The 26,533-nt window shown below is 41.6% G+C and overlaps 1 protein-coding gene across 1 annotated transcript; it reads left to right on the top strand.

Annotated features, from left to right (window-relative positions):
* selenot1a (selenoprotein T, 1a) lies at positions 1 to 26,240 on the top strand. The gene is made up of 6 exons (XM_084328003.1): positions 1 to 173; positions 1,929 to 2,039; positions 15,302 to 15,428; positions 16,920 to 17,007; positions 24,981 to 25,144; positions 25,683 to 26,240. Exons 1-5 carry the CDS (start codon positions 37 to 39, stop codon positions 25,103 to 25,105), a joined length of 588 nt encoding a protein of 195 aa, XP_084184129.1. The 5' UTR covers positions 1 to 36; the 3' UTR covers positions 25,106 to 25,144; positions 25,683 to 26,240.
* The last annotated feature ends 293 nt before the right edge of the window (positions 26,241 to 26,533 follow it).

Genomic DNA, 26,533 nt, shown 5'->3' with positions numbered 1-26,533 from the left:
AGTGACAGTGAAGGAGGAAAGTAACCGGAGCACAGAATGGCGAAGTGGTTGCCCCTTTCGCTCCTTTTCCTTGGAGTTTTCTCGTTATACTCCGCCGCGTCGGCTGACAACAGCGGTGTGAAGAAAATGAAGATGCAGTTTGCCACGGGACCCCTTCTCAAATTCCAAATCTGGTAAAGTTAAAAAGCAAGATTTCACATGATTCTACAACGAGCGCTCGTGTCTAGCTTTGGTTTAGCTAACGTGAGCTAACTAGCCAGTTGCCTGTGTTCCACCATAACCCGTGTAGAGGCTCAATCACTAGGCCGAACATTTCCGGTGTCTTATAAGTCAAACCGACACACGTTTACTTTGCATTGATCTGCCACACGAATCACCCCCAATTCTTAACGTTACGCTGTAAACTTACAATATGTTTTAATATAATTTAAGGCTAACGTTAGCGCACATTTCTATAACACTAGGTGAGAGTACATGCTGTGAGAACAGCTAAATCCAATGTTTTACGTTACGTAAAATGTACATGTACATGTCAAAATACTTCCCAAAGGTCAGTGAATACCACGATCACAACACCAGAGGGAGCTCCACAAATCATGTCAAACCCAGATTCGGCTCAAATAAGGGACTAAACACGTTTCGCAATTATGCCACATCAATGTGGAACGCCCTACCCAAAGCTGTAAAGGAATGTGGATCACTACCCACTTTCAAAACCTCTCTCAAGGGACACCTACGGGAGACTGCAATTCAACACTGGCCCCTGTAAATATCCTAACCCAATCATTCCAACCCCCTCCAATGTACAGTCATTTACCTAGTATGGTTTTGTCAATAGTTCAATGTACAATTGTGTTTGTTTGTACAGTGTCTCCTCCCCCCCCCCCTCAATGTACAGTGTTACTTGTTTATACAGTATGCCCCCCGCCCCCCCCCCCCCCCCCCAACCACCTCCAATGTAAATTACCCAGTATGGTTGTCAATATCCCAATGTACCCAACCCCCCCCACCCAACCTCCAATGTACAGTTTCTACGTCAAATGTATATACTCCCTTTTCTTGACTCCTTCTGTATCACAAACAGTACTGTATTTGCAAATCTGGTATGTCATAAATGTATAGATGTAGCAGTACTGACTATCTGTATGTCATGTATGTCATATATGTCTATATGAATTGAAAATGGGGGACCCTGATGGAAACAAGACAAACGTCTTTCTCAGGTCTGCATCCCCTTAACAATTGTATGTATTGAGCCGTACTGTATTGTACCCATTCTGCAATCTGTTAAATAAAGTTTTCATTCATTCATTCATTCACGTCTCACGTGAGTATGACACCGGTTGGATGATTACAGACTCAACTAAATTGTGAAGAATGGAGATTTATTTTAGCTGCCACTCGAGACTCTTGCGGTCAAGCTGTTTCCACACAGACTCTACAGGTTAATGTTTGAATACAAATGATAATATGCCTTATTTTCTTTTTTCGAGACCTGTCGAGTCCGTCTCACCACCAGGCGTAACCCGGCCTAACATGCCCACAGTAGTCAGTCAGTATCCAGCATCAGATCAGTTAAGCACGTGGTATTGATTGATTGATTGATTGAAAACTTTGCAGAATGGGTACAATACAGTACGGCTCATGGTCCCCCATTCATCGTGGTAAGACAATCATTTCCGAGTGGGAGGAACTCAATGTCATTATCTAAACTTTGTGTGCTAAAAAGTAGAGTGCCACTTTCAGTAGGAGGGGAAGTCACAACGGAAGATCAAAAAACAACTGTGTGCCAGACCAGTGTTTGTGCTAGTTTGTAACCACAAGGCTGTCCAACATCATCACACAACAGATGGTTGTGTTTTTGTGTCTGTTGTTCTGCTCCCTGACTGTGTCTTCTGTCTCTCTGCCCCTCTTGTCTCACCGCCCAGTATTTCATGAGGGTACAAGCGGGTGTTTGAGGAGTACACGCAGGCCTTGTACCAGCGGTACCCCGACATCCGCATTGAGGGGGATAACTACCTCCCTCTACCCCTCTACCGGTGAGTAAGAAAGAGACCGACTACATTCACATGTTCACTGCAGCTTCATTATAACCATAAACCAACCCAGCTGAAGCACTTTGAACGTTACATTGGATTAACTATTTGTGTTTTAGATAATCATTAAAACTATTGGTGTTTGTCACGAGAGCACATTGGAGGGAGGTATTGTAATCGGGGGTTCACCTAAGGTTCTTTGAACAGATTATTCGAAGGGACAACCAGTTGGGTCCCGTAGAGAAGTACACAGTTATGTAGTCCAGTTAAGGTGTTTATTAAGATACTTTCATCAACAATAAATCACCTCCTTTCATGTAATGTTGTTACAAGCTTCATGTAGGCTAAATGTTGTTGCTACTTGCTTTCTATGAGTCCACTGATTGTTCCAACTATATAATCTTTTCTCTGTCCTTTTTAACGTAATTTCTGTACACTATGAATGAATGAATGAAAACTTTATTTAACAGATTGCAGAATGGGTACAATACAGTACGGCTCAATACATACAATTGTTAAGGGGATGCAGACCTGAGAAAGACGTTTGTCTTGTTTCCATCAGGGTCCCCCATTTTCAATTCATATAGACATTTATGACATACATAACATACATGACATTTATGGCATAGGGACATATAGGTATTTAGTACTGATACATTTGTGACATAGGCGGTATTCAAATATACAGTACTGTTACCCCTAGATCCTGACAGAGTATATACATCTGATGGGGAGGGGACTGTACATTAGGAGGGGGTGGGTGGGTGGGAGGGGAATATACATACGGCGGGGAGGGAATATATACATGCGGTGGGGAGGAGACTGTCTATTAGGAGGTGGTGGGGGTTTTGGGCATTTACGGTGGCCAGTTTCGAATTGCAGCCTCCCGTAGGTGCTCTTTAAGGGCGGTTTTGAATGTGGGCAGGGATTCACATTCCTTTACAGCTTTGGGTAGGGCGTTCCACATTGTTGTGGCATAATTGCGAAACGTGTTTAGTCCCTTGTTTGAGCCGAATCTGGGTTTAACATGATTTGTTGAGCTTCCTCTGGTGTAGTGGTTGTGGTATTCACTGACCTTTGGGAAGTATTTTGACATGTACATGGGCACCCCGGTCGTATAGTGTATCTTGTAGACCAGGCCCATTGCAAGTTGCTGTACTCTGTCGTCTACTCTAAGCCATCCTAGGTTGGCAAAGTGGGCAGGGGTGAGGTGGGTTCTGGGGTTCAGGTCAAGTAGTAGTCTGACCAGTTTGTTTTGTGATGTTTGTAATTTTGTTTTAAGCGCCTTTGAGGTGCTTTGGTACCATGAGGTGCACGCATAGTCATAGTACCCTTGAATGAGTGCTCCTGCCAGAGTCCTCAGGGTATTCTTGTTTACCAGAGAGGAGATCCGGTACAAGAATCTAGTTCGTTGGTTGACTTTTTTTATTACATTGGATGCCATTTTGTCACAGGAAAGATTTGCCTCTAGGATGGAACCCAGGTAGGTAATTTCGTCTTTCCTTGTGACAATATTGTCACCCACTGTAACTGAGAAGCCGTCGGTCTTGCTGAGTTTGTTATTTGAACCGAAGAGAATGGACTCTGTTTTGCCCATGTGTAATGATAGTTTGTTATCAGCGAGCCATATGCAGATTTTGCCTAGTTCCGTGCTGAGGGTTTTTTCAACCTGCAATTTGTTCTTGTCAGAGACCAGCAGGGCTGAGTCGTCCGCAAACAGGAACAAGTTGCAGTCACAGGCTGACGACATGTCATTTGCATAAATTAGGAAGAGTAGCGGTCCTAGTATGCTTCCTTGTGGAACACCACAGCTCACTGTGAGGGTCATAAGCTATATATTTTTTTGTTTTTTAGTCGTTATGCCAATTCCCAATCCCCTTCCTGGTCGTTGCGCACTCTACCCCCTACCGTCGGTCTGGGTTGGCGGAGACTATCGCATGCTTCCTCCGACACATGTGTACCCAGCCCACCACTTCTTTTCACCTGGCAGCACGGACTCTCACTGGGAGAGTGTAACGTGTGGAAGGTCACACTACCTCCCTCCAGATCCTTCCCTCGCTGTGCAGGCGCCCCGACCGAACTGTAGGAGTCGCTGTTTACAACGACCCGGACCCACTCACCGGCTTCCCTCCCGCTGACTCTGCCAATCGAGTCAGTATGATGGCCGGCCAAGGCGGAGGCAACGCTGACAGCCGGATTCGAAACCAGTGTCTCTCGCGTTGGTGACGAGCGCTTAATTCGCTTATTTAACATCTTCCCTGGAGTTAGACAAGAAGATACATACCTTTTTTTGTCTCTGTGCGTGCATTTAGCTTAGGGAACAGTCGCTCTGTTAGCGTAGCTTAGCTTCATCACTGGAAGTGGGGGGGGTTTTAGAGCCTGACGTGCCCTACAGTCCAGGGCTGTACGCTAAGCTTTTTCACTAGGGGCACACTTGCCCCTAAATGAGAAATTTAGGGGCAAAAAATATTTTTTAGGGGCAAATTTTTTAATAACAATTTTACCATTATTAAAAAAAATATGTTCCTCCTGCCTCATTACTGTGGTCCTTTTATTTAACATTTAAGTGCGTTTGTTTTCAGGTTTGTATCTTTTATAATGAACCAACTGAGTGTGTAAATCACTAATAGAACAAAAACAACAAACTGTGTGTGTGTGTGCGCTCGCTTGTGTAGTGCTCCTTGAATGAGATCATCACAACACACACACACCATTAATCAGGAGGAGAAGAAACTCTGCATACATTTGTTTCACAATGAAAAGTGCTTTAGAAATCAAATGAATTATTATTATTGTAAATAACCTCATGAAAGGTTTATTATTTGTATGGGTAATTACCTGCTTCATATTTGTGATGTTACTGGTTTCAGTGTGTGCCTAAAGTGATCAATGTGTTGGGCCGTTTATAGAGATCTATGCCAATTAATGTTTATGTATATCCGGGACTTTTTTTTTTATAAGAATTGAGAGGTATTTGTATATATGACCTTTATTTTGATAACTGTTGCAACGCAACCTTATTTACATTTGCGCTTTTGACAGTGAAATGTTCAGTCCAACTTAGCTCGAAGGAAAGACTAATAAAAAAGGTTTAATTGACCCGTATGAGGCTCTTACGGTAAGACTTTGATTGTTTATAGAAGTGGAATGTAATACTATGCAAAACGAGAAATAAACAGTGATTTTACCAGCAGTCATTTCATTTCATATACGGGGAACCGACAATTATTAGTATTATATTATTTGCATATCGTCTCATTATTAGATAGATAGGTTGATACTTTATTGATCCGCGGTGTCAATTTAAGTAGACAGTATTTCACGTCCTAATAGTGGGGTACTCACGTAATGCATGGCTGATCCTGAACGTTAGAAGTTTCCGTGTCCCCGTCAATCAATCATCACATCATCACGTCAATCATCATCTTATCATCTCTCCACATCGGACGTGGTTGTCATAAAATTGACTGATATCCATTATCCACTCCGTTGTTCTTGCGGAGCAAGAGCCATATTATTATTTAAAGGAAGCGGCTACATTCAGTTTCGTTTCGCTAGGAATTATGGGATTTGGTGTTGGATGTATAGACTACGCAGATAGGGACATGGTCTTTAATCGCACGATAGACTACAAGTTCCAAGTATATAGCGTGACCCAGATTCACTCCGCGCAAATCTTTTTTTTCACTCAGGCTATCTGTGATCGCAGTAAGTTCATTCATTGCCGACAGATTCTTTCATAGCACCACGAGCTCGCGTGAGTGGCGTCATCACACGCCTTGGATAATTTAGGAGTGAAATGCGAATGCAAGGCTTGAAAGCACTACTCGCAAGCCCGCCCCCAGATAATATTTACCAATCGCAACGGCCAATTAAAGGGGCAATTCGCGATCATATCATCGCAGCGTACAGGCCTGCAGTCACCAAATACAACTCCAAAACGTTCATGTAAACATGTTGTGACCTGTGTATTGAATGTATTCACCACGTGGAGAAATAAAAAATAATTGATTTAGACAATTACGTTTTATAAGCAAATATACTCTGAACAATTTTTTTGACCAACCACTACTCTATGAGGGCAGCCAGTGATTTCAACGTGACGCCGTGTGTGTTTACATTCTCATTCATTCAAAAGATCCAAACCGATTGAAGTTTATGGATACCATGACTTGAAATCCTCTTACCTTGACGATTAAAAGCCTCCCCAATTTAGAAAACAGTAATCCAATGGCTGGTATTGTTATATACCGGACGCTCTGACCTAACCGGAGCTAACACAGACCAGGATCGCAAAGCATATATAATGACTTCCTTTCTGGGGTTGTCAAAATAAAAGTGTGACGTTTATAGCAGCGGAAAACGTTTATTTTGTACATTATCTAACGTTAACACTTTAACTGCCGGAAGACGCTTTTAGGCGTCCTTCCCCGCCATGCTCAAGTTGCCGAAGACGCCGTAACTCGTCTTTGATATCAATATTTCAAAAATCTGTGATTGGAATCATATTTCCTTTCCGGGGCCCTGACACACAAGTGTGATCTCCTCTCAATCCTCTAGCGGTTCAAGACCGCCATCTGCTGGCCGATCGGCAGATCGAAAAAACGGATGTTACCTTTAACCCGGTAGGACTCACTCCATATGGGGTCCGGTAGGGCTGGGCGATAAAACGATAACGATAACTATTGCGATAAATTATTTCCTCGAAATAAACATGAAACGTGGTCGCAAAGTTTCGATACATCGATTTTCCAAGCTTGGATATGAGCACGCACTAACAACCAATCGGTGAAGGAGATGGCCGAGAGCGAAGGAGACCAGGAAGGAGACCCAGAGGTAGCACTCACTCAACAACAAGGCTTACTAGGCTAACTAGCTTGCACGGCGATGTTTTATATATTTACGTGCCGAGTATGTGTGCGGCGTGAATTCTGAGGCCACGTTCATAGTAGTGTGTGGTATACAGTGGACGTCGTTTCAATATATTGTGGCGGAAGAGAGTATTTTAGTATCATATTGAGCACATTGTCATGGAATACACCGCTTGGGAACAACAGGCTGGCTAGGCTAACTAGCTTGCACGGCGATGTTTTATATATTTACGTGCAGAGTATGTGTGCGGCGTGAATTCTGAGGCCACGTTCATAGTAGTGTGGTATACAGTGGACGTCGTTTCAATATATTGTGGCGGAAGAGAGTATTTTAGTGTCATATTTATTACATTGCCATGAGATATTCCGCTTGTCGGCTAACTTCTAACGTGCGCGGACTGATGACGACATCAACTCGACTCGAGACATTCGCAGCAGCATAATAAGACAACAGGCTGGCTAGGCTAACTAGCTTGCACGGCGATGTTTTATATATTTACGTGCAGAGTGTGTGCGGCGTGAATTCTGAGGCCACGTTCATAGTAGTGTGTGGTATACAGTGGACGTCGTTTCAATATATTGTGGCGGAAGAGAGTATTTTAGTGTCATATTTATTACATTGCCATGAGATATTCCGCTTGTCGGCTAACTTCTAACGTGCGCGGACTGATGACGACATCAACTCGACTCGAGACATTCGCAGCAGCATAATAAGTTAATTAAACTTGACATACATTATATCGACGATAATTATCGATATCGAATTATATGAAAATAATTTTATAATTTTATCGCGATAACGTTTTTGGTTATATCGCCCAGCCCTAGGGTCCGGGCACTCGCTAGTGTTAGAGAGACTCAGTCTTCACACAGTGAACATCGATCGCTGCAAATAACTCGAAAAAACAACATGATTTGGACGTATATATTATTATTAGTGCTGTCAAACGATTAAAATATTTAACTCGATTAATCGCATGATTGTCCATAGTTAACTCGCGATTAATCACAAATTAATCGCTTTTTTACCTTAAACAGATCTTTTTCAAGTTCCAAGTTTTAATACTCTTATCAACATGCGAGTCAACAAATGCTTGCTTTGTGCAGCCATTTAACACAAAAGGATGACCCTCATGCATTGCAAATTTGCATCAAATTCAAAACAGAGTGATGCACAAAATAACTTAAAAGAAAATAATAATTTAAAACAATGAATAAAGTGTGCATGAAATAATAGGGGAAAGAAAACGTTAGGAACTTGTTACATTCACACACACAAGGGCTGATTAATCACACACCCCCCTCTCTCCCTCACACACACACTCTCCCAGATCTTTTTCTCTTTTGCCCCTTCCTCATCTCTCTCACCCCCCTCTCTCTATATATCTCACACACACACACACACACACACACACACACACACACACACACACACACACACACACTTCAGAAACAAACATAGTATCAATGAGAGCATCAATAATACACCTGAGTGAAGTCTAGTTAAAAAAAAAAAAAAAAAAAAAAAAAAAAATTTAGTTAATCTTGAGTTAAAAAAATTAGTGACATTAATAGAATCGGGAGTTAACGCGATATTAACGCGATATATTTGACAGCCTTAATTATTATACAATCTGGAAATGGACCGGATATTTCTATATCCCATAATAGGAAAATGTCTGTTCCACGCTCATCGCCCAACGGCGCGAGGAAGATACGGTAAGATTCAGCGTTATTTTTCAATGTGTACGATACTAACTAGAGATGTTCCGATACCATTTTTTCCTTTCCGATCCGATTCCGATACCTAAGCTTTGGGTATCGGCCGATACCGATACTTATCCGATACCAGTGCATACATTAAAAAAATAAAAAAATAAAAAAAATATTATATAAATTATAAAACGTTTTTTTTTTTTTAATACAGCTACTGTTTTATATATACTGTTTTTTAGTAATAACTATAAAGTAATGGTATTTATTCAACAACCGGTGATTGTATAGATTAGTATTAGTATCAGTAATTGAAAACTATCTCAATGAGTTCACCCACGGAAAGGTTGTTGGCACATTAGTTCCACACGGACATTATTCGTTGCTGCACTTGCTTCCACAAGAAGGCTCCGTTTAGTACCAGAGGCTCTGTTGTTGTGATTTTTGCACAATAAATATTCAACATTCTCTTTTAAGACTCCGCCTCAGACTCTTATCATTTGGCTCTAAAAGCTAAACATTGTCGCCGATATGGCTGTCCGCAACATGTCATTAATTGTGTACGCGACGTGCAATTGTGCAATGACAACGTTACCGTGAGCTAGGTTAGCTAGCATCAGCTACCGGTATATGGAAAGACTGTAACGTTACTGCCGGTGACATTGTGATTTAACTTGGAATACTCCTTTGCCAACTTGCTGTACTTTGCTTGCAGATCTGCAGCCATTATTGCTGGATTATGAATAGCCCCAACTTTAGCCAAGGTAACATCAAAGCTAGCTTTCGGTTAGCTGTTCAATGCTAATAACACCAGCCACCAAGCGAACTCATCAGAGCTCCCCGTCAACAGCGCTGTCGGGACGATGGCATTTTAAGAAAGTATCTGCTCTGCTGTTAAAATGACAAATGGCAATTGACACTTTAATTCACGGTCGATTAAGCACACGTTTGTTTTATAATGCTCACTCAGCGAGTAGGGTATATCTACAGAGCCCAACGTCCGCAGTGTTGTTGATAAATTACGTCATATGGTATTGGAGCGCAACATTAGAGGGTACTCGCCGATACCGATACCAGCATTTTAGGCAGTATCGGCGACATTTCCAATACTGGTATCGGTATCGGAACAACTCTAATACTAACTGCTATGATGAACATTTGACCCACATTAGATGAATGTTATAACGCTGCCCACGGAATTATAAACGCCCCCTCTGCCATCCGGTCAACATCAGATTACGTGTAGTAACTTCCAGAAGTCCGTCCAGTTGGATTTTTTTATATCGCGCCGATTGCTATCAAACTGTATTTGATCATCAATATAATGCATTTGGGGCTATAAATCACGTTCTGGAGAAAGCTGCAGAAAGAGATGAAAACATACTTATACTTTAGATCATATTTTAGTATGAATATGTGAATGTAAAAGTTTAACGTTCATACACCCTGAACAATACATATAGGACATTGAATGGGCCCTAATAATGGCAATTTAGCAATAGAATTTAAAAAGTTATTGCCCTGCAAAGAAGGGGAACTTCTACATAGACAAATAGAGCTGGCAACCTATGGTATATCATGAATTTAGCCTTAGGCAATCAAAGTGTTAACACGAACCTAAACTAACGTTACAACTAACCTAAAGTTAGTTTAGGTTTGTGTTAACGTTAGATAATGTACAAAATAAATGTTTTCCGCTGCTATAAACGTCGCACTTTTATTTTGACAACCCCAGAAAGGAAGTCATTACATATGCTTTGCGATCCTGGTCTGTGTTAGCTCCGGTTAGCTCAGAGCGTCCGGTATATAACAATACCAGCCATTGGATTACTGTTTTCTAAATTGGCGAGGCTTTTAATCGTCAACGTAAGAGGATTTCAAGTCATGGTATCCATAAACTTCAATCGGTTTGGATCTTTTGAATGAATGAGAATGTAAACACACACGGCGTCACGTTGAAATCACTGGCTGCGCTCATAGAGTAGTGGTTGGTCAAAAAAATAGTTCAGAGTATATTTGCTTATAAAACGTAATTGTCTAATTCAATTATTTTTTATTTCTCCACGTGGTGAATACACAGGTCACAACATGTTTACATGAACGTTTTGGAGTTGTATTTGGAGTGTATTCTGCAATCTGTTAATAAACTTTTCAATCAATCAATCAAACTATACACTGTAAGGCACTGTAAGGCTCCGGATCTGCCTCACTTCCAGTGATGAAGCTAAGCTATGCTAACGGAGCGTCTGTTCCCAAAGCTAAATGCACGCACAGAGACAAAAAAGGTATGTATCTTCTTGTCTAACTCCAGGGAAGATGTTAAATAAGCTAATTTCCCAAAATGTTGGAGTTCCCCTTTAAGGCCTAGTACACGGATGTCTTTGAACCTGGGTCTTTCCACCCTTTGTTTATATTAAAAAAAAAATCCTCAACCTGTTAACACTTTGGGTGCCGGGACACGTCTTCTCACGTCTTTGCTGGCCATGCTAAAGTTGCCGGGGGACGCTGTACAGCGTCCTTATATCAATATTTCAAAAATCTGCGATCGGATTCATAATGTCCCTCCGCTGGCCTGAGATCCACCAGCAGGACCCACTGAGCTCTCTGGCGGTTCAGGAGCGCCATCTGGTGGCCGATCGGCGCAACCGCTTAACAGGAAGCGCAGTAGAGGTTTTGCTAGACGTCGGTATTGCTTCCGGCCACTCGGTACATGTCCCGTGACTCTAGCTCGTCACACTACATAGCGATCGATTGCCAATAACTCGATAAACAACATGATTTGGACGTATATACCATTATACAAGCTGGAGATGGACCGGGTAATAATATATCCCATAATGATAAAATTTCTACTCGACGATGATCGCCCAACGGCGCGCGGAGACTGGGGTGAGTTTCAGCGTGTAACGTTACCGTCTTCGATAATAACTGATATTATCAACATTTGACCCACATTAGATGATTGGTATAACGCTGCCCACGGAATTATAAACGCCCCCTCGCCCATCCGGTCAACATCAGATGACGTGTAGTAACTTCTAGAAGTACGTCTAGTTGGAATTCTTTATATCGCGCTGATTGCCATCAAACTGTATTTCATCATCAATATAATGCATTTGGGGCTATATATCACGTTCTGGAGAAAGCTGCAGAAAGAGATGAAAACATACTTATACATTAGACCATACTTTACTATGAATATGTGAATGAAAAAGTTTAACGTTGCTACACAATGAACAATACATATAGGACTTTGAATGGGCCCTAATAATGGCAATGTAGCAATAGAATTTAAAAAGTTATAGCCCTGCAAAGAAGGGGACTTTCTCCATAGACAAATAGCGCTGGCAATCTATGGTATATCATTAATTTAACCTTAGGCAACCAAAGTGTTAAGCCCTAACCCTATTTTCTGAAAATCCGCCTAAAAATACATACCTAAGTAAATGGAAGATGGATCTCAGGGAATGTATTCCCAGTGTCGGAAATATTGTGTCTGTTACTAGGCTTAAGTAAATTGTGATGAAACAAAGGAGAATATAAATTATGATTTTTCTTTGAATAACACCATGATTGTTGCTAAACGTTCACAGAAGGTAGACAAACTAACTGCTCTCCAATCTATGCCAATAATGTTCAGTTTTGTGGTAGATAATTCTGAAAAATAAGAGAAATAAAAAGTTATTCCACAAGTCATTTGCTGTACAGTAGCTGGCTTGAGCTGGGTAGGGTCGTTTTTTTGAAATTCCGACGCTCATTGAAAGCCCTGTCTTTCCTTAATCATAATTACTAGAGCAAAATGGCCACTCGAATTGATTTCCGGTTGAAATTTGCTTGCATATGAATACAATTCCTAAACTGATATTTCATTAACACTTTTACCTATTGGTAAACAAACGTATTGTTGAAAATATACACTATGACTGCTGTTTTGACAGGATTCTTTACTCTTGGCTACATAAAAAAAAAAAAAAAAACGCAACATTAATCCATACAGTCTGTAGACATGGATTTATGACGTGATGTCATCTGCGGTCCGCCGACAGACCGCTTGGGCTAAAGAGGTTAAAGGTGTTTTAGAAAGTCTGCACAAAGCAAAACGCTCTCTCACAGCATATGAGGCTGCAGGGAGCTCTCATGGTCCTGATTGCAGAGAGAATACTCTTGCTTTCAAAAATATCCATATTCGTGTGGACGGGTTAGTCATGATGTCTGCATTTTACATAAGCACCCATCCACACGAATATACCGTTTATTTAGAAAAACAGTAATTTTTTTTATATATATATTAACACTTTGATTGCCCAAGGTTAAATTCGTGATATACCATCCCTTGCCAGCTCTATTTAACATGGAGAAGTTCCCCTTCTTTGCAGGGCTATAACTTTTTAAATTCTATTGCTAGATTGCCATTATTAGGGCCCATTCAATGTCCTATATGTATTGTTCATGGTGTAGCAACGTTAAACTTTTTCATTCACATATTCATACTAAAATATGGTCTAAACTTAGTATAAGTATGTTTTCATCTCTTTCTGCAGCTTTCTCCAGAACGTGATTTATAGCCCCAAATGCATTATATTGATGATCAAATACAGTTTGGTAGGAATCTGTGCGAGATCAAAAATTTCAACTGGACGTACTTCTAGAATTTACTACACGTCATCTGATGTTGACCGGATGGGCGAGGGGGCGTTTATAATTCCGTGGGCAACGTTATACCATTCATCTAATGTGGGTCATATGTTTATCATAGCAGTTTATATCGAACACGGTAATACTACACGCTAAAACTCACCCCAGTCTCCTCGGGCCGTTGGGCGATCAGCATGGAGTAGACAGTTTTCGATTATGGGATGTTGAAATGCCCGATCTATTCCAGGTTGTATAATAGTATATACGTCCAAATCATGTTGTTTTTTCGAGTTATTTCCACCGATCGATGTTCACTGTGTGAAGACAGAGTCTCTCTAACATTAGCGAGTGCCCGGACCCCATATGGTGTGAGTCCTGCCGGTTCAAAGGTTGATATCCGGTTTCGATCTGCCGATCGGCCACCAGATGGCGCTCTTGAACCACTAGAGAGGAGATCAGCACTGTGTGTCAAGGCTCCGGAACGGAAATATGATTTCGATCACAGATTTTTGAAATATTGATATCAAAGACGAGTTACGGCATCCTCGGCAACTTGAGCATGGCGGGGAATGACTAGTTCCGGTGTTTTTTCGGCAGTTAAAGTGTTAATAATAAATAAATCTTCACCCTGGTAGGAGTTTTCAAAATTCTTGTTTCAGTGAGAGAGTGCAGTTCGCATGTGGACGAAAGGCCAAAAACGCATTGAAAAACCTATGGTTTAAAAATAAAAAAACACTGCGTGTGGACCAGGCCTAAGAAGAAGCAGGCGTCTAGGATATGCTGGTGGAAGAGGCAGACTAGACTGTAGGCCAAGTGGTTTCCTGGATGAATTGCTATGCCAAGTCAGATTATAGGTTGCATTCACAATAAAAATAAATCCTCTTTTAAATCAAGAGGAATGCAAAGTATTTTCTATGGCTTGAACTGAGCTTAAAGCAAACCTTGCTTCCGCATGGCAGCGCTTCCCAGTGTTGGCATTTGATTCTCACAGCCTAGGTTATGCTGTGTGCTTATGTTCTTATCTTTTTTTAAAGATTCTTTATTTTAGCATTAAACCTTTTCTTAATATTTTTTATTCTAGTTTAAGTCTATATTTAGTGATGCTGTGTGAAGGGGGCACTTGCAAAGTAAGATTTCCATTGTAACATGTCTGTTTAACTGTGCATATGACAAATACATACGTATTTAGAATCTTGAATGTTGCTTGAAGGGTGAATTTGAGTTGTGTTTGACATTGTATTGCATTCCCATGGGTTGCAGTTAAAAGTGTCATTGTGTGACCCCCGGGTCCTCATCAGGTCCACTCTTAATAAACACACCGGGGACTATTATTGCATGATGGAGACTGTATTATTGTACCTTTTGCTCCCTGTTCTCCAGCCTTTTCCCTTAAAGGAACATGCCAACATTTTGGGAAATGAGTGTACTGTCTTCTCCAGAGAGAGACAAGAAGAGACAAGCCTCTCCCGAAGGCTAACCGGTCATGTCCACTTCTTCTTTTTGTTCCTTGAAAAAAACACAATCTCTCGAGTACCGATAGCAGAACCGCTAACGTCGGAGCTTATCAATACTCTAATTACTCTAATCAATACTCAAATGTTTCTAATTTAGAACCGGGTTTCGGGGGGCATCCCTACTGATCACTGCACTACACACAGGACTGCTCACTGGACTACACACTGGATTACACACTGCTCACTGTACTACACACTGGACTACACACTGGACTGCTCACTTGACTGCTCACTGGACTACACACTGGACTACACACTGGACTGCTCACTGCACTGCTCACTGGACTACACACTACACTGCTCTACACACTGGACTACACACTGCTCACTGGACTACACACTGCACTGCTCACTGGACTACACACTGCACTGCTCACTGGACTACACACTGCTCACAGCTCTTGGTCTGAAACTGGCCTTAGTCTCCACCTTTAAAAAAAATAAGCCTCAATTGTCGCATGTTGCCGTTTTGTGTTATGGAGTCCAGATATGGTATTTTTAAGTGACTGTCTTTTTTTCTTTATGCCTGCAGAAACATCTCTTCCTTCCTGTCTATGTTCAAGCTGGTGCTGATTGGGCTTATCATCATCGGCAAGTACCCTTTTGCCCCCTTCGGTATGCAGGCCCCCGGCGTCTGGGTCTGGGGCCAGGAAAACAAGGTGAGGGCATTGCTTGGAGGACCAATGGACCTCTCTCAATCCCCGCCCTCACACTTTGTCCGAGCAAAGCAGCAGTTGTGATCGGAGGATCGATAAAAGAGGGAAGGGCTCGAGATGGGTCAACAACATTGTTTTGATCATACACCTAAGATGTAGCATAGTTTCTAGGAATGACTGCACATGATGGCAACATTACTTACTGAGTTACATACCCAGAGTGGTGATGGGTGCGGGTAAATTTTTTTTAGGAATTTTGTCTGATCTAGCACCTGCTTGGCATTAGGGATGGGTACCGAATTCGGTACTTTTGAGGCAACGAACCGAAACACGTCGGTACTACAGAGTATCGAATCAAGTGAGAAACCGTTTTTTTTTTTTTTTATATTATTATTATTTTTTTTACGTCAACGTTTACACGCACAATATATGCTTACCTAGGATTTGACTTGATTCAACAACAAAGCAGTCGGAGCAATGACGAGCCGAAAACTGTCGAAATTGTAGTTATTTGAAGTTTGGATTTTCTTTTACGACTGAGGTAGGTAAATAAAATTTCTTGAGACTAAATTACCGAAAGAAGGTACCGTTATCGATTCACAGGTACCGGTATCGGTTCAAATGTGAAAGGTACCCATCCCTACTTGGCATGTGATCCCAGTGGTAGTAGTTTAACATTAGTTAGTTAGAATAGTATAAACCTAAATTCATTAGTTAACCTTAGTTCATGTCAAACACAAACTCTTTATGTCAAACATGAATGCTCTTATCGGTACAGAATTGATGAGTAGAGTTGATTTTCTTCCATTATGGTAAGATGAGAGTAGCTTTTGCCTTTCTAACTGCACATATATATATATACTTAACCATTCTGATGACTGGGTTTAAGGTGAATGTGTTGTTTATCTGTGGGTATTGCTTGTGTTTGGCTCACAGCTCTTATCTTCAAGGTTACAGGTATTTGTGTAAAAGCCTTGGGGCACCGAGGGTCAAGGGCACGTTGCTTAGTTACCACAAAGATTAGCCATTTTCTGTCAACAATGGCAAACACACGGCTTAGCTATGTTGTTCATATCTGGACAGTAGAGCAGGCTGAGGACAGCGGAGAGGGCATTTTGATGGGATGGGAAACCACATTATAACATGATATAGGCATTCGGTGTTGTATATTTCTATTTAGTAAATGCATCTGCTAGTCTGCATAACTAAACGTACTGGCCTGTACATACATAGTCAGACTGATGGTCTTCTTGTGTGCCTGCTCTGTGTGTTTAAGCCAACCTAACACCACAGCACCACATTCCTCACCCGAGATTCCTTATTGCGATAATATTTTCCTACTTTTCTCGCTGTCTCTCACTCTCTTGTTAGACTGTAACAAGGTGTTTTCGAGTTTTGAATCTAATATACCCCACTGAGCACATTGACACACCATTATGAACTGAAATTAATTAAAAACATCCATGTTTTCTCATTTGTTATCCTGTCTGTCAGATATATGCCTGCATGATGGTGTTCTTCTTCAGCAACATGATTGAAAACCAGATGATGTCAACAGGAGCTTTTGAAATCACGTTAAACGGTGAGGCTTCACTTTTTCACAATAGAGCTTAGCAGTCGACTCCACCCCTTTTCCCTGGCCGGTCCGCGTGTTGCTTAATAACAGCCCTGCAGTGCAAGAATGTGACAATTTGACCATGTGACCGCGGCAACGCGGGAGAGCGGCAGTGCGGAAATAGGCTGTCTCTAAGACAAACTCTAACCTTAACCAGCTCCTTAACAGCGCCTAAACTTAACCGTTCTAACCTTAACCAACTCCGAAACAATGCCTAACCTTAACCTTAACCTTAACCATGCCTAACCTTAACCATAGAAAGAATATTGCCATTCTCTAAGACAAACTCTAACCTTAACCAGCTCCTTAACAGCGCCTAAACTTAACCGTTCTAACCTTAACCAACTCCGAAACAATGCCTAACCTTAACCTTAACCTTAACCATGCCTAACCTTAACCGGCGAAAGAATACACGTTAAAAAAAAATCACGTTAAAAAAAAAATTTGATGGGATTCGAACTCGTCAACAACGGACCGCAGGACCGCTGCTCTGCCAGGTGAGCTGAAGCGCCGAATGAAAATCATGGCGGATTACTAGGGCGGTTGCATAATTCCGCTCGCGCTCTGCCGCTCCACTCGCTCTGCCGCTCCGCTCGCTCTGCCGCTCCGCTCTGCGGTTGCCGCGCCTGCCGCGGGGCATGGCGCAGCCAATCAGGGAAAACGCGAAAGCAAAAGCAGCACTGCAGGGCTGTCATTAAGCAATAGGCGGCCGGTCCCGGAAAACAACCAGAAGATGCAAATTTTCCCGTTGACCAGAGCAAGATAACTACGATACCCAGCAGCCCCTGGTGCATGTCATTCTAGTGTGGCAAGTCTGCGCTGAGTTGTGAAGTCTTCTTGACTCTGCCCTAAAGGACATCAACTCACGTCACGCTAACATTCCTTAACAAACTTTCCAAAAGTTCCACTGCAATCACTTTCAGACAGCACAGTTCCTGACTGATGAGTTAATTTCAGTTTATTTTTTAACACATTGTGTGCCGGCCAGATATGTCGCTTGTATGCCAGCACTTTAATCAATGGGAGGACGAGCACATTTGTGAGCGATTAAACTATATCTTAAATTATGACTATGGGTCTAATACACCAATCGCTTATCAATCGCTTGCTTGCAGTCAACATGTACAAAACGGATAGTTTCTTCATCAGTACATTTCCGTTTTATATCATTTTGAATATGAGTATAGTTTTGGAGATTTCTAGAAAGAAAAAAAGTTTCCGCAGTAATGGCCATTTACTGGAATACACAAAACACGTCATTTTCCGGCTGATTCATGAATCGTTTTCAAATAAACGCTAGATTATCAAGAGTATTTGTGTTCTTATGCACGCTACAAAAGCGGACTGAAAAATCATTTATTCGTGCCGTGCTCAGCGCTAGGGGTGGGGAAAAAAATCGATATGTAGTAGTATCGCGATACTTTGCGTGGCGATACTGTATCGATACAGGGACGCCAAGTATCGATATTTAATTATTCATGAATAAAAAAAAAATGTATAAGGAAGTTGCATTGTTCATTTCAATACCTGTAATAATAGTACAGTAGTCTACACGCACACACATGTGCATTCAGTTAAGTTGGAATATGACTGTAATACAAACAGTTCAGTTTGTCAGGTACATGCAACACAGATTACAGTGTCTACATCTGTCTGCTTGAGAAAATACCATGTTCTGCAATAAAAATTATTGAAGTGAGATGAACAGACTGAACTTTATTTGATTAGATAAAACATGTTGACAAAGTTTTACTTTGCAGTTGAAAAAAGGTAATAAATAAAATGTGACTATTTTTTATTAACCCAAAACTGGTAACATACAGTCTTTACCTCAGGTCAGATGTTCTGCAAAAAGATGAATCCAATTCCTGATCGCCATTCCAAATATCGATCGTGTTTCCGAGCTCAGAGCCATTCCCAATGATAACGTCAGGCTGGATGGATGAAAAATGTATGGATATCGCTAATAAAAGAAATAACGATTAAATAACGCTAAAACTCGTTATTGGCACACAACGCATGGCGAGTTAGGACGAGAAATCTCGTTGTCTTTCTCTCTCTCTTCTCTCCCCCCCCCCCCCCCCCCCCCCCCCCCCAGTGCAGGTGGGTGACTGTCACTCAAAGCGCATTGCGAGTATGGGCGGAGCCCAGCCAAAAACAGCTTGGATTTTGTAAGGGGAGAAAGTGGTGCACCAAAGTACTTGATTAAAAATACAAAACAATGAATTTTATTGGAAAAAAACATACAGATGTGTTCCATAGACTCACAGGAATTGTGTAAAATTGCCCAAATAGTGAAAGAAATAGCTAAATAGTTCCCCTTAACACATTCTGTGCCACGCAGTTTGCCCATCATATACCACTCTCAGCCAGTGCTGTAAGCCTATGGAGTTGCTCACCTTCTTTGCAGGGCTATAACTTTTGAAATATTATAGCTATATCAACATTACTATGGCCCATTCAACATCGGGTATCTATCGATCCGGATGTGGGAACGTTATATTTTCCCATTCATACATTGTTGTGTTAGTACCGTTGTGAATATAAGTATGTTTTTAGAGTGTAGAGCAGTAATTCCTAGAACGCGAGTTATAGGCCCATATTATACATAATCGATTGGCGTTTCGTTCCTATACACGCTATATTAACACTTTGGTTGCCATGGGTTAAATTCATGATATACCATAGGTTGCCGGCTCTATTTGTCTATGGAGAAGTACCCCTTCTTTGCATGGCTATAACTTTTTAAATTCTATTGCTACATTGCCATTATTAGGGCCCATTCAAAGTCCTATATGTATTGTTCATTGTGTAGCAACGTTAAACTTTTTCATTCACATATTCATAGTAAAGTATGGTCTAATGTATAAGTATGTTTTCATCTCTTTCTGCAGCTTTCTCCAGAACGTGATCTATAGCCCCAAATGCATTATATTGATGATGCAATACAGTTTTATGGCAATCAGCGCGATATAAAAAATTCCAACTAGACGTACTTCTAGAAGTTACTACACATCATCTGATGTTGACCGGATGGGCTAGGGGGCGTTTATAATTCCGTGGGCAGCGTTATACCAATCATCTAATGTGGGTCAAATGTTGATCATAGCGTTGGGCGATCATCGTAGAGTAGAAATTTTATCATTATGGGATGTAGATTTACCCGGTCCATTTCTAGCTTGTATAATTGTATATACGTCCAAATCATGTTGTTTATCGAGTTATTGGCAATCGATCGCTATGTAGTGTGTCGAGATCGAGTCCCGGAACCTATAGCGAGTGCCCGGAAGTAATACGGCCGATCAGCACAACCTCCATAGCACTTCCTGTTAAGCGATTGCGCCGATCGGCCACCAGATGGCGCTCCTGAACCGCCAGAGAGCTCAGTGGGTCCTCCTGGTGGATCTCAGGCCAGCGGCGGGGAAATATGAATCCGATCGCAGATTTTTGAAATATTGAGGCAACTTGAGCATGGCCGGGAATGACGCTTTAGCACGGCTCCTGGCACCCAAAGTGTTAAAAAACTCAAATGCATATGCTCTGTATAGATTATGCTCCATCATGCGTGAAGGAAAGGTGGGGGGTCATTTATGATTCCTTGATTGTCAGTAACGGCTTTCCTTAGTACGACATCATACGTTGATCGGATAGATTGCAATGAAATAAATGGACAATCGAGCTGGAATTAACGTTAGATTCCTCTTACCTGTGGCCGATGAGTCTGGAGAAAAAAATTCTAATTATTTGATTTCGATCTGCTAGATCCATTTTCCGTTTGTATGACGCAATAAACGGCGAAAGCATATTGATTCTTGCGTCTCGAAAGCGATCCAATGCACTCAAGTGTTTGTCTTGATCAACATAACAAGATAGCTCTGCCGGAGGATTTTCCCCGATGCACAGCGATAATTACCGCACAGTGCGCAAAAAAAAAAAAAAAAAAAGTTTGAATGCAATTTTTTTTTTTTAGTAGTCTACTCTTATAGCCTGCCTCTAGTCTAATGGCGCTTTTCCACTGCATATTACCTACTCGACTCGACCCGCTTTAGGCACCTGGTACTTCGTTCCTTTTCCACTGCAGCCAGGTACTACTCCGTTTGGGGAATGGGGATGCAGGCGGGGCCGCCGCCGCTCGCTTGTGTACACTGAAAGCTCCGTGGGCATAGATGTCCGAGGGCTTGCAGCAAGCCAGAGTTTAACACAGTTTCAATCAATCAATCAATAACAACATTAACCAGACTCTCGTTGCGTCTATTCTGCCAAAGCTAACGTTACCTCTCATTGTGTATTCTACCAAGCAAACCCGGGTTTAACGTTACCTCTCGTGTATATCGGATAACGACAACAAACTTAACACATCAGTGATCTTGTTGTGACACTAAACTCTCCGCTCGGTGGTAAATTGGGTTGATGTCGGTTTTGTTTCATCAATAAATAAGGCAGAATACACAGTGAATCCATTCTTTTTTGTTTATTGCACTTGGTTCTGTCGCAAACAAATCCTGAATGAAATGCATCCTTAGCGAGGCAGTAAAGATGGCGGCGTTCTGTTTTCGTTCAGAGGCGTCGAGTAGGGGGTATCTGCAGAGCCGCAGAGCCAGGCTGGACCAATAGGGTCGCTTGGAACCGAGTAGGGTATATCTGCAGAGCCGCAAGCCGCAAGCCAACTTTATTATTATGATAAAAAACAGCGGTGACGCGGTATTCAGCCTAACTCTGCGGTGAGCGTGATGCAACAGCGATACCGCGGTAATGCGGTTATCGCGGCAGCTCTACAGAGCGCCACATCCGATTTAGCGTGGAGTGCAACTCGCCCGAAATCCACCAGGCGGCGGTATTGAGGTGTTGAAATATCAGACAGTCCAGCTGGCTCCCCGGAGCCTTCCTGGATGAATTATGAATGCCAATAGCGAATAAAGGAAATAACGATCATAAAAACGAGTAAACTTGTTGTTGGCGTTATTAGATTGGCGGGCAATAACGAGTAAAAGGATGTGTTAACACTTTCAGTGCCGGGCCGTGTTTTCCTTTTTACCCCGTTGATGCCACGGCCCATGTAACGTTAATATCGCCTAATCTATGTTTTAAATCATGCTACGTGTCTAATCTGCCCATCGCCTATCAAAGAATCATTTTCCAGTCAACATTGGCAAAGCAGATTGTGTTTTTATCGCTTCATTTCCTTTTTATAGCATTTTGAAAACCACTCTGTTTCGAAGAAAAAACAACACATTCCATGATAATCGCCTTTTACTGGAATATTCCAGAACGTTATCATTTGTCGGTCTATTTATGATATCGTTTTCAAATAAACGCTAGATGGTCGATAGTATATGTGTGCGCTGATAATCGCTGCTATTATTTCCTCATGGCTTTTACAGTGAAACAGCCATATCACATATAGTGGAAACGCTTATATCTCCATGAAAACGAGTCTGATTATCCTAACACTGTTAACATAGATTCCTTACCTGACATCAGATGGTATCCAAATGGTATATTCCAATTCCTGATCACCATTCGAAAAAATCTATACGTATATTGATCCAACGTGTGTACAGTATAACCCATGATCGCCGCGGCTCAGAGGCTCCAGAATGCAATATGATTTCAGATCGCTAATAAAAAAAATCCGAGAAAAGCCGTGACGTGGCTTTCAACGTCACGATCGTAAACCCGAGATTAGCCGTGAGTGGCGCTCAAAGTGTTAATGAACACGAAATGATGACGAATCAGACGAAATATTTCTTTCCGTCTGATGCAGACTGCATGGAAGATCATAGGGGTGAAAGGTCACCCATCCCTGCAGTCTATTTTTGAACAGGCTACTCTAAGGCAAGCCAATAGAATAGTCTCGGACCCCTCCCATGTCTTACATGCCGAGTATGACCTACTGCCCTCTGGGAGGAGGTTTAGAGTTCCACGCTCTAGACTAAATGGGTTTAAAAACTCCTTTATTCCGATCTCAGTTAAACTTTTAAAATAGTGCCAGATAGGGGCGGTCAGGTGGCGTAACGGAGATTGCGTTCGTCACCAACCCCGGAGCGGCTGGATTCACCTGTTCGAATCCAGCTCACAGCTCCGGGGTTGTCACCAGCTTGGCTGGCCGTTCACACTAATACAATTGGCAGTATTAGAGGGTGGGAGAAGCTGGCGGGGTGGGTCCGGGTCGTTGTAAACAGCGACTCCTACAGTTCGGTCGGGGCGCCTGCTAAGCGCGGATAGGATCTAAGTGGGATAGTGTGATCCTTCCACACGCTACGCCCTCTCAGTGAGAATCCGCGCTGCCAGGTGAAAAGAAGCGGTTGATTGGCTGGACGTGTGTCTGAGGAAGCATGTGGTAGCCTCCACTCTCCCAGACCGACTGTGGGGGGTAAGTGCGCAGCGACCAGGAAGGGGATTGGGAATTGGCATAACGACTAACATTGGGATGGGAGAAAATCGGAGGAAAAAGGAGGGGGGAAAAGATCAATAAAAATAAAAATAAAAAAAATAGTGCCAGATAAAGGGCAACTATCGAATAACTGATATTTGGTTGTTATATTATCGATATTCAATAACCGATATTTGGGTTTTTGGGGTATGCTATTATATTGGGTATACTATTTTAATTTGGTGTTGCCAGACATCCTGCTGTGCAGGTACTTTACTGTATATTTTATATTGTGTATCTCCTCTGGTTGGAGTCAGTTGTGTCATGTCTGTATGTGTCTGTGGGTGTAAGCCCAAGACAAATTTCCCAGCTGATGGGACAATAAAGTGACTCTTGACTCTTGACTTGATGTGGCTGGATTACACCTTCAAGCTAGAAGTGTGTACAGTATGTGCAAGTTGTACATTATGGAGATACTGACTTCTGCAAACGCAATGGATGCAAAGAAGAAAAAAACTGAGAAGGGAGGTGTGTACATAGATCACCATGACAGTTTAGACTAGTGCTATCTAAGGTTGGCAACGAACCGAAGCTACATTTATTAGAGGTGGGAATCACTATAGAATAGAAGTACTTTATTAATCCAGAGGTAAATTCAGCACCACAGATTGTGGTAGTCAAAAATAAGAATACACAGTCAAAGATATACATTCTAAAATATTTATTATATACATTCTAAAATATACAGTAAAATGTACAGGAAGATATACAAGGATTTATACAGTCTGGTGCAAAAAAGCTACAGTGCAAAAAGAAAATCGCATTTATTTAAATAAAAATGTTGCCTCTGATATAGTTTTATGGATATACAGTCATTAAGTAAAAGGCCCCACGATACAATATTACCATGATACTTAATCACGGTACGATAGTATTGCGATTTATTACCTTTTTTCAACTGCAAATTATGTCCCCAATGGAAAACTTTGTCCACATCTGAAATAATCAATTTGTATCTAAATAAGATAAGGTTTTCAGGCCGTTCACCCCACTCAATCACATTTATTACAGCAAAATGAGATTACCGTACTTTTCGCACTATAAGCCGCACCTGACTATAAGCCGCAGCAGCTAAATTGAATGATGTGTACATATATAAGCCGCACTGGACTATAAGCCGCAGGTGTTTTAATGTTTAATTACCATATGTAAGGGTTCGTGCACAGAGGGGATTGTCGGGAAAGAGATGGCTGTTTGAGGAAGCTCCCATTTATTAACATTTCAACAAACAAGTTGCATATTTGCATAACAAGTGTTACCATTTAGTGCAATAGTATACTAAAAAAAGCAATATTTCGATTAAAAAAAATTCGGGTTTGGTCCACATATAAGCCGCACCGTTATATAAGCCGCAGGGTCGAAAAATGGGGGGAAAAGCCGCGGCTTATAGTCCGAAAAGTACAGTATATATAAAAAATTTAAGTTTATATATATTTCCCCCCACCCCTAAAATGTATACCTGTTGTAATGTATATATAATTGACGTGCATCGATGTCTTGTCTGTAGATGTTCCAGTTTGGTCCAAACTGGAGTCGGGTCACTTGCCCTCCATGCAGCAGCTGGTGCAGATCCTGGAGAATGAGATGAAGATGAACGTTCACATGGACACAATGCCCCACCACCGCTCCTAACCCCATCCTGCCCCCAGCTGGAGCCAAAGACCCCTCCATGTGAGTAAGGCGGTCCTCTCAGCACCATGTCTCTAAGGTTTTACAGTAGTATTAATAAAGAGTAGATGTAACTGTAAGTAAGGCGGTCCTCTCAGCACCATGTCACAGAGGTTTTACAGTATTAACCTTGAGCCCTAGCCATATTTTCAGAAAATTTGCCTAAAAATACATAAGTAAATGGAAGATTGCTCCACTTCTAGTGCAGAAAATATACACTTTGACTGCTGTTTCGATAGGGTTAGGGTCTTTACTCTTGCCTACATTTGAAAAAGAAACGCAACATTAATTAATACGGACTGTATTGATCTATTTATGATGTGAAATAAATCTCAGTCCGATCAGGCTTAATATACCGATCAATAGGCCGTGATCGGCTTAGAATCCAATCGGGACATCCCTAATAGACTAATGAATGAAGAATAATATTACACAGGCGTTTTGCCCAGTTAGTTATGAATTTTCCAGTCGTAAGATGGGCTTCGAAAGCAAAAGGTGTCCAGTATTTCTTCTAAAATGATGCTTATGATTTGCTCTTTAGGTTTGAGGTGGGTTTCTCACTGGGCTGTGAAGTGATGTTTATGAAGGTCTGCGCTGAAGGCAGGAAGACTGCTGGCACAGACTGGATGTCCCCCATCGCTCCTCACCACGCCCCTTAGAGACGCCCCGCCCCCAACGCCAGAGTGGGATCCATGGCAACTGTGGCGGCCGTTTTATTGTACTACTACTACTACTACTACTACCACTACTGCAGATAACATGGTGCAATAAACATTCGGTTTAGTCTTGCAGGGAAGCAATCCTATGGATGTCACTGGTCACATTCTTTTAACAGATTCTGATTGATAGTCTTCAACCTATCACATAGAATTGATCCATGTGAGCAAAATCAGGTCATTTTTACCATTGAGCCATTTTGTATAGTTTAACCTATTTTTGCTCTTAATTTCGTTTAGCCTCATGTAGAAAATGCGGTAAATTATGGCCATCAAATTTAATGTTGAAAAGTTCTGTTGTTGATTTCTGAACTATAATTTTTATATTTGCAATAGCTGAAGAAAAGCTAAGAAGATTAATAAAAACTATAGTATGTATGACAGTGAGGTTGTATTGCTTTTGTTTCTCAGCATTGTCTGCCTAGATGAAGTTTACTCATGATGTTGTATGAATCTGGTGGTCTATCGCCCTGCTCTAAAGATAAACTCTAAGCATAACCGACTTCGAAAGAGGGCCTAAGCATAACCAGTTCGAAACAAGGCGGACATTAATAAAATTTTCAATCAATCCAATAACACACGCTCACTTAAAACAGCGCACCTCCGAGCTGTTTCTATAGAAAGTAGGTAAAAAAAAAAAAAAAAAAACACCCCTAGGCATGGTCTAATTATCATA

The sequence above is a fragment of the Notolepis coatsorum genome (genome assembly GCF_963971535.1).
Source record: "Notolepis coatsorum genome assembly, chromosome: 13".
NCBI classification, from domain to species: domain Eukaryota; kingdom Metazoa; phylum Chordata; class Actinopteri; order Aulopiformes; family Paralepididae; genus Notolepis; species Notolepis coatsorum.
The sequence above is the reverse complement of the archived record's forward strand: the minus strand, read 5'-3'. Positions and strand labels throughout refer to the sequence as shown.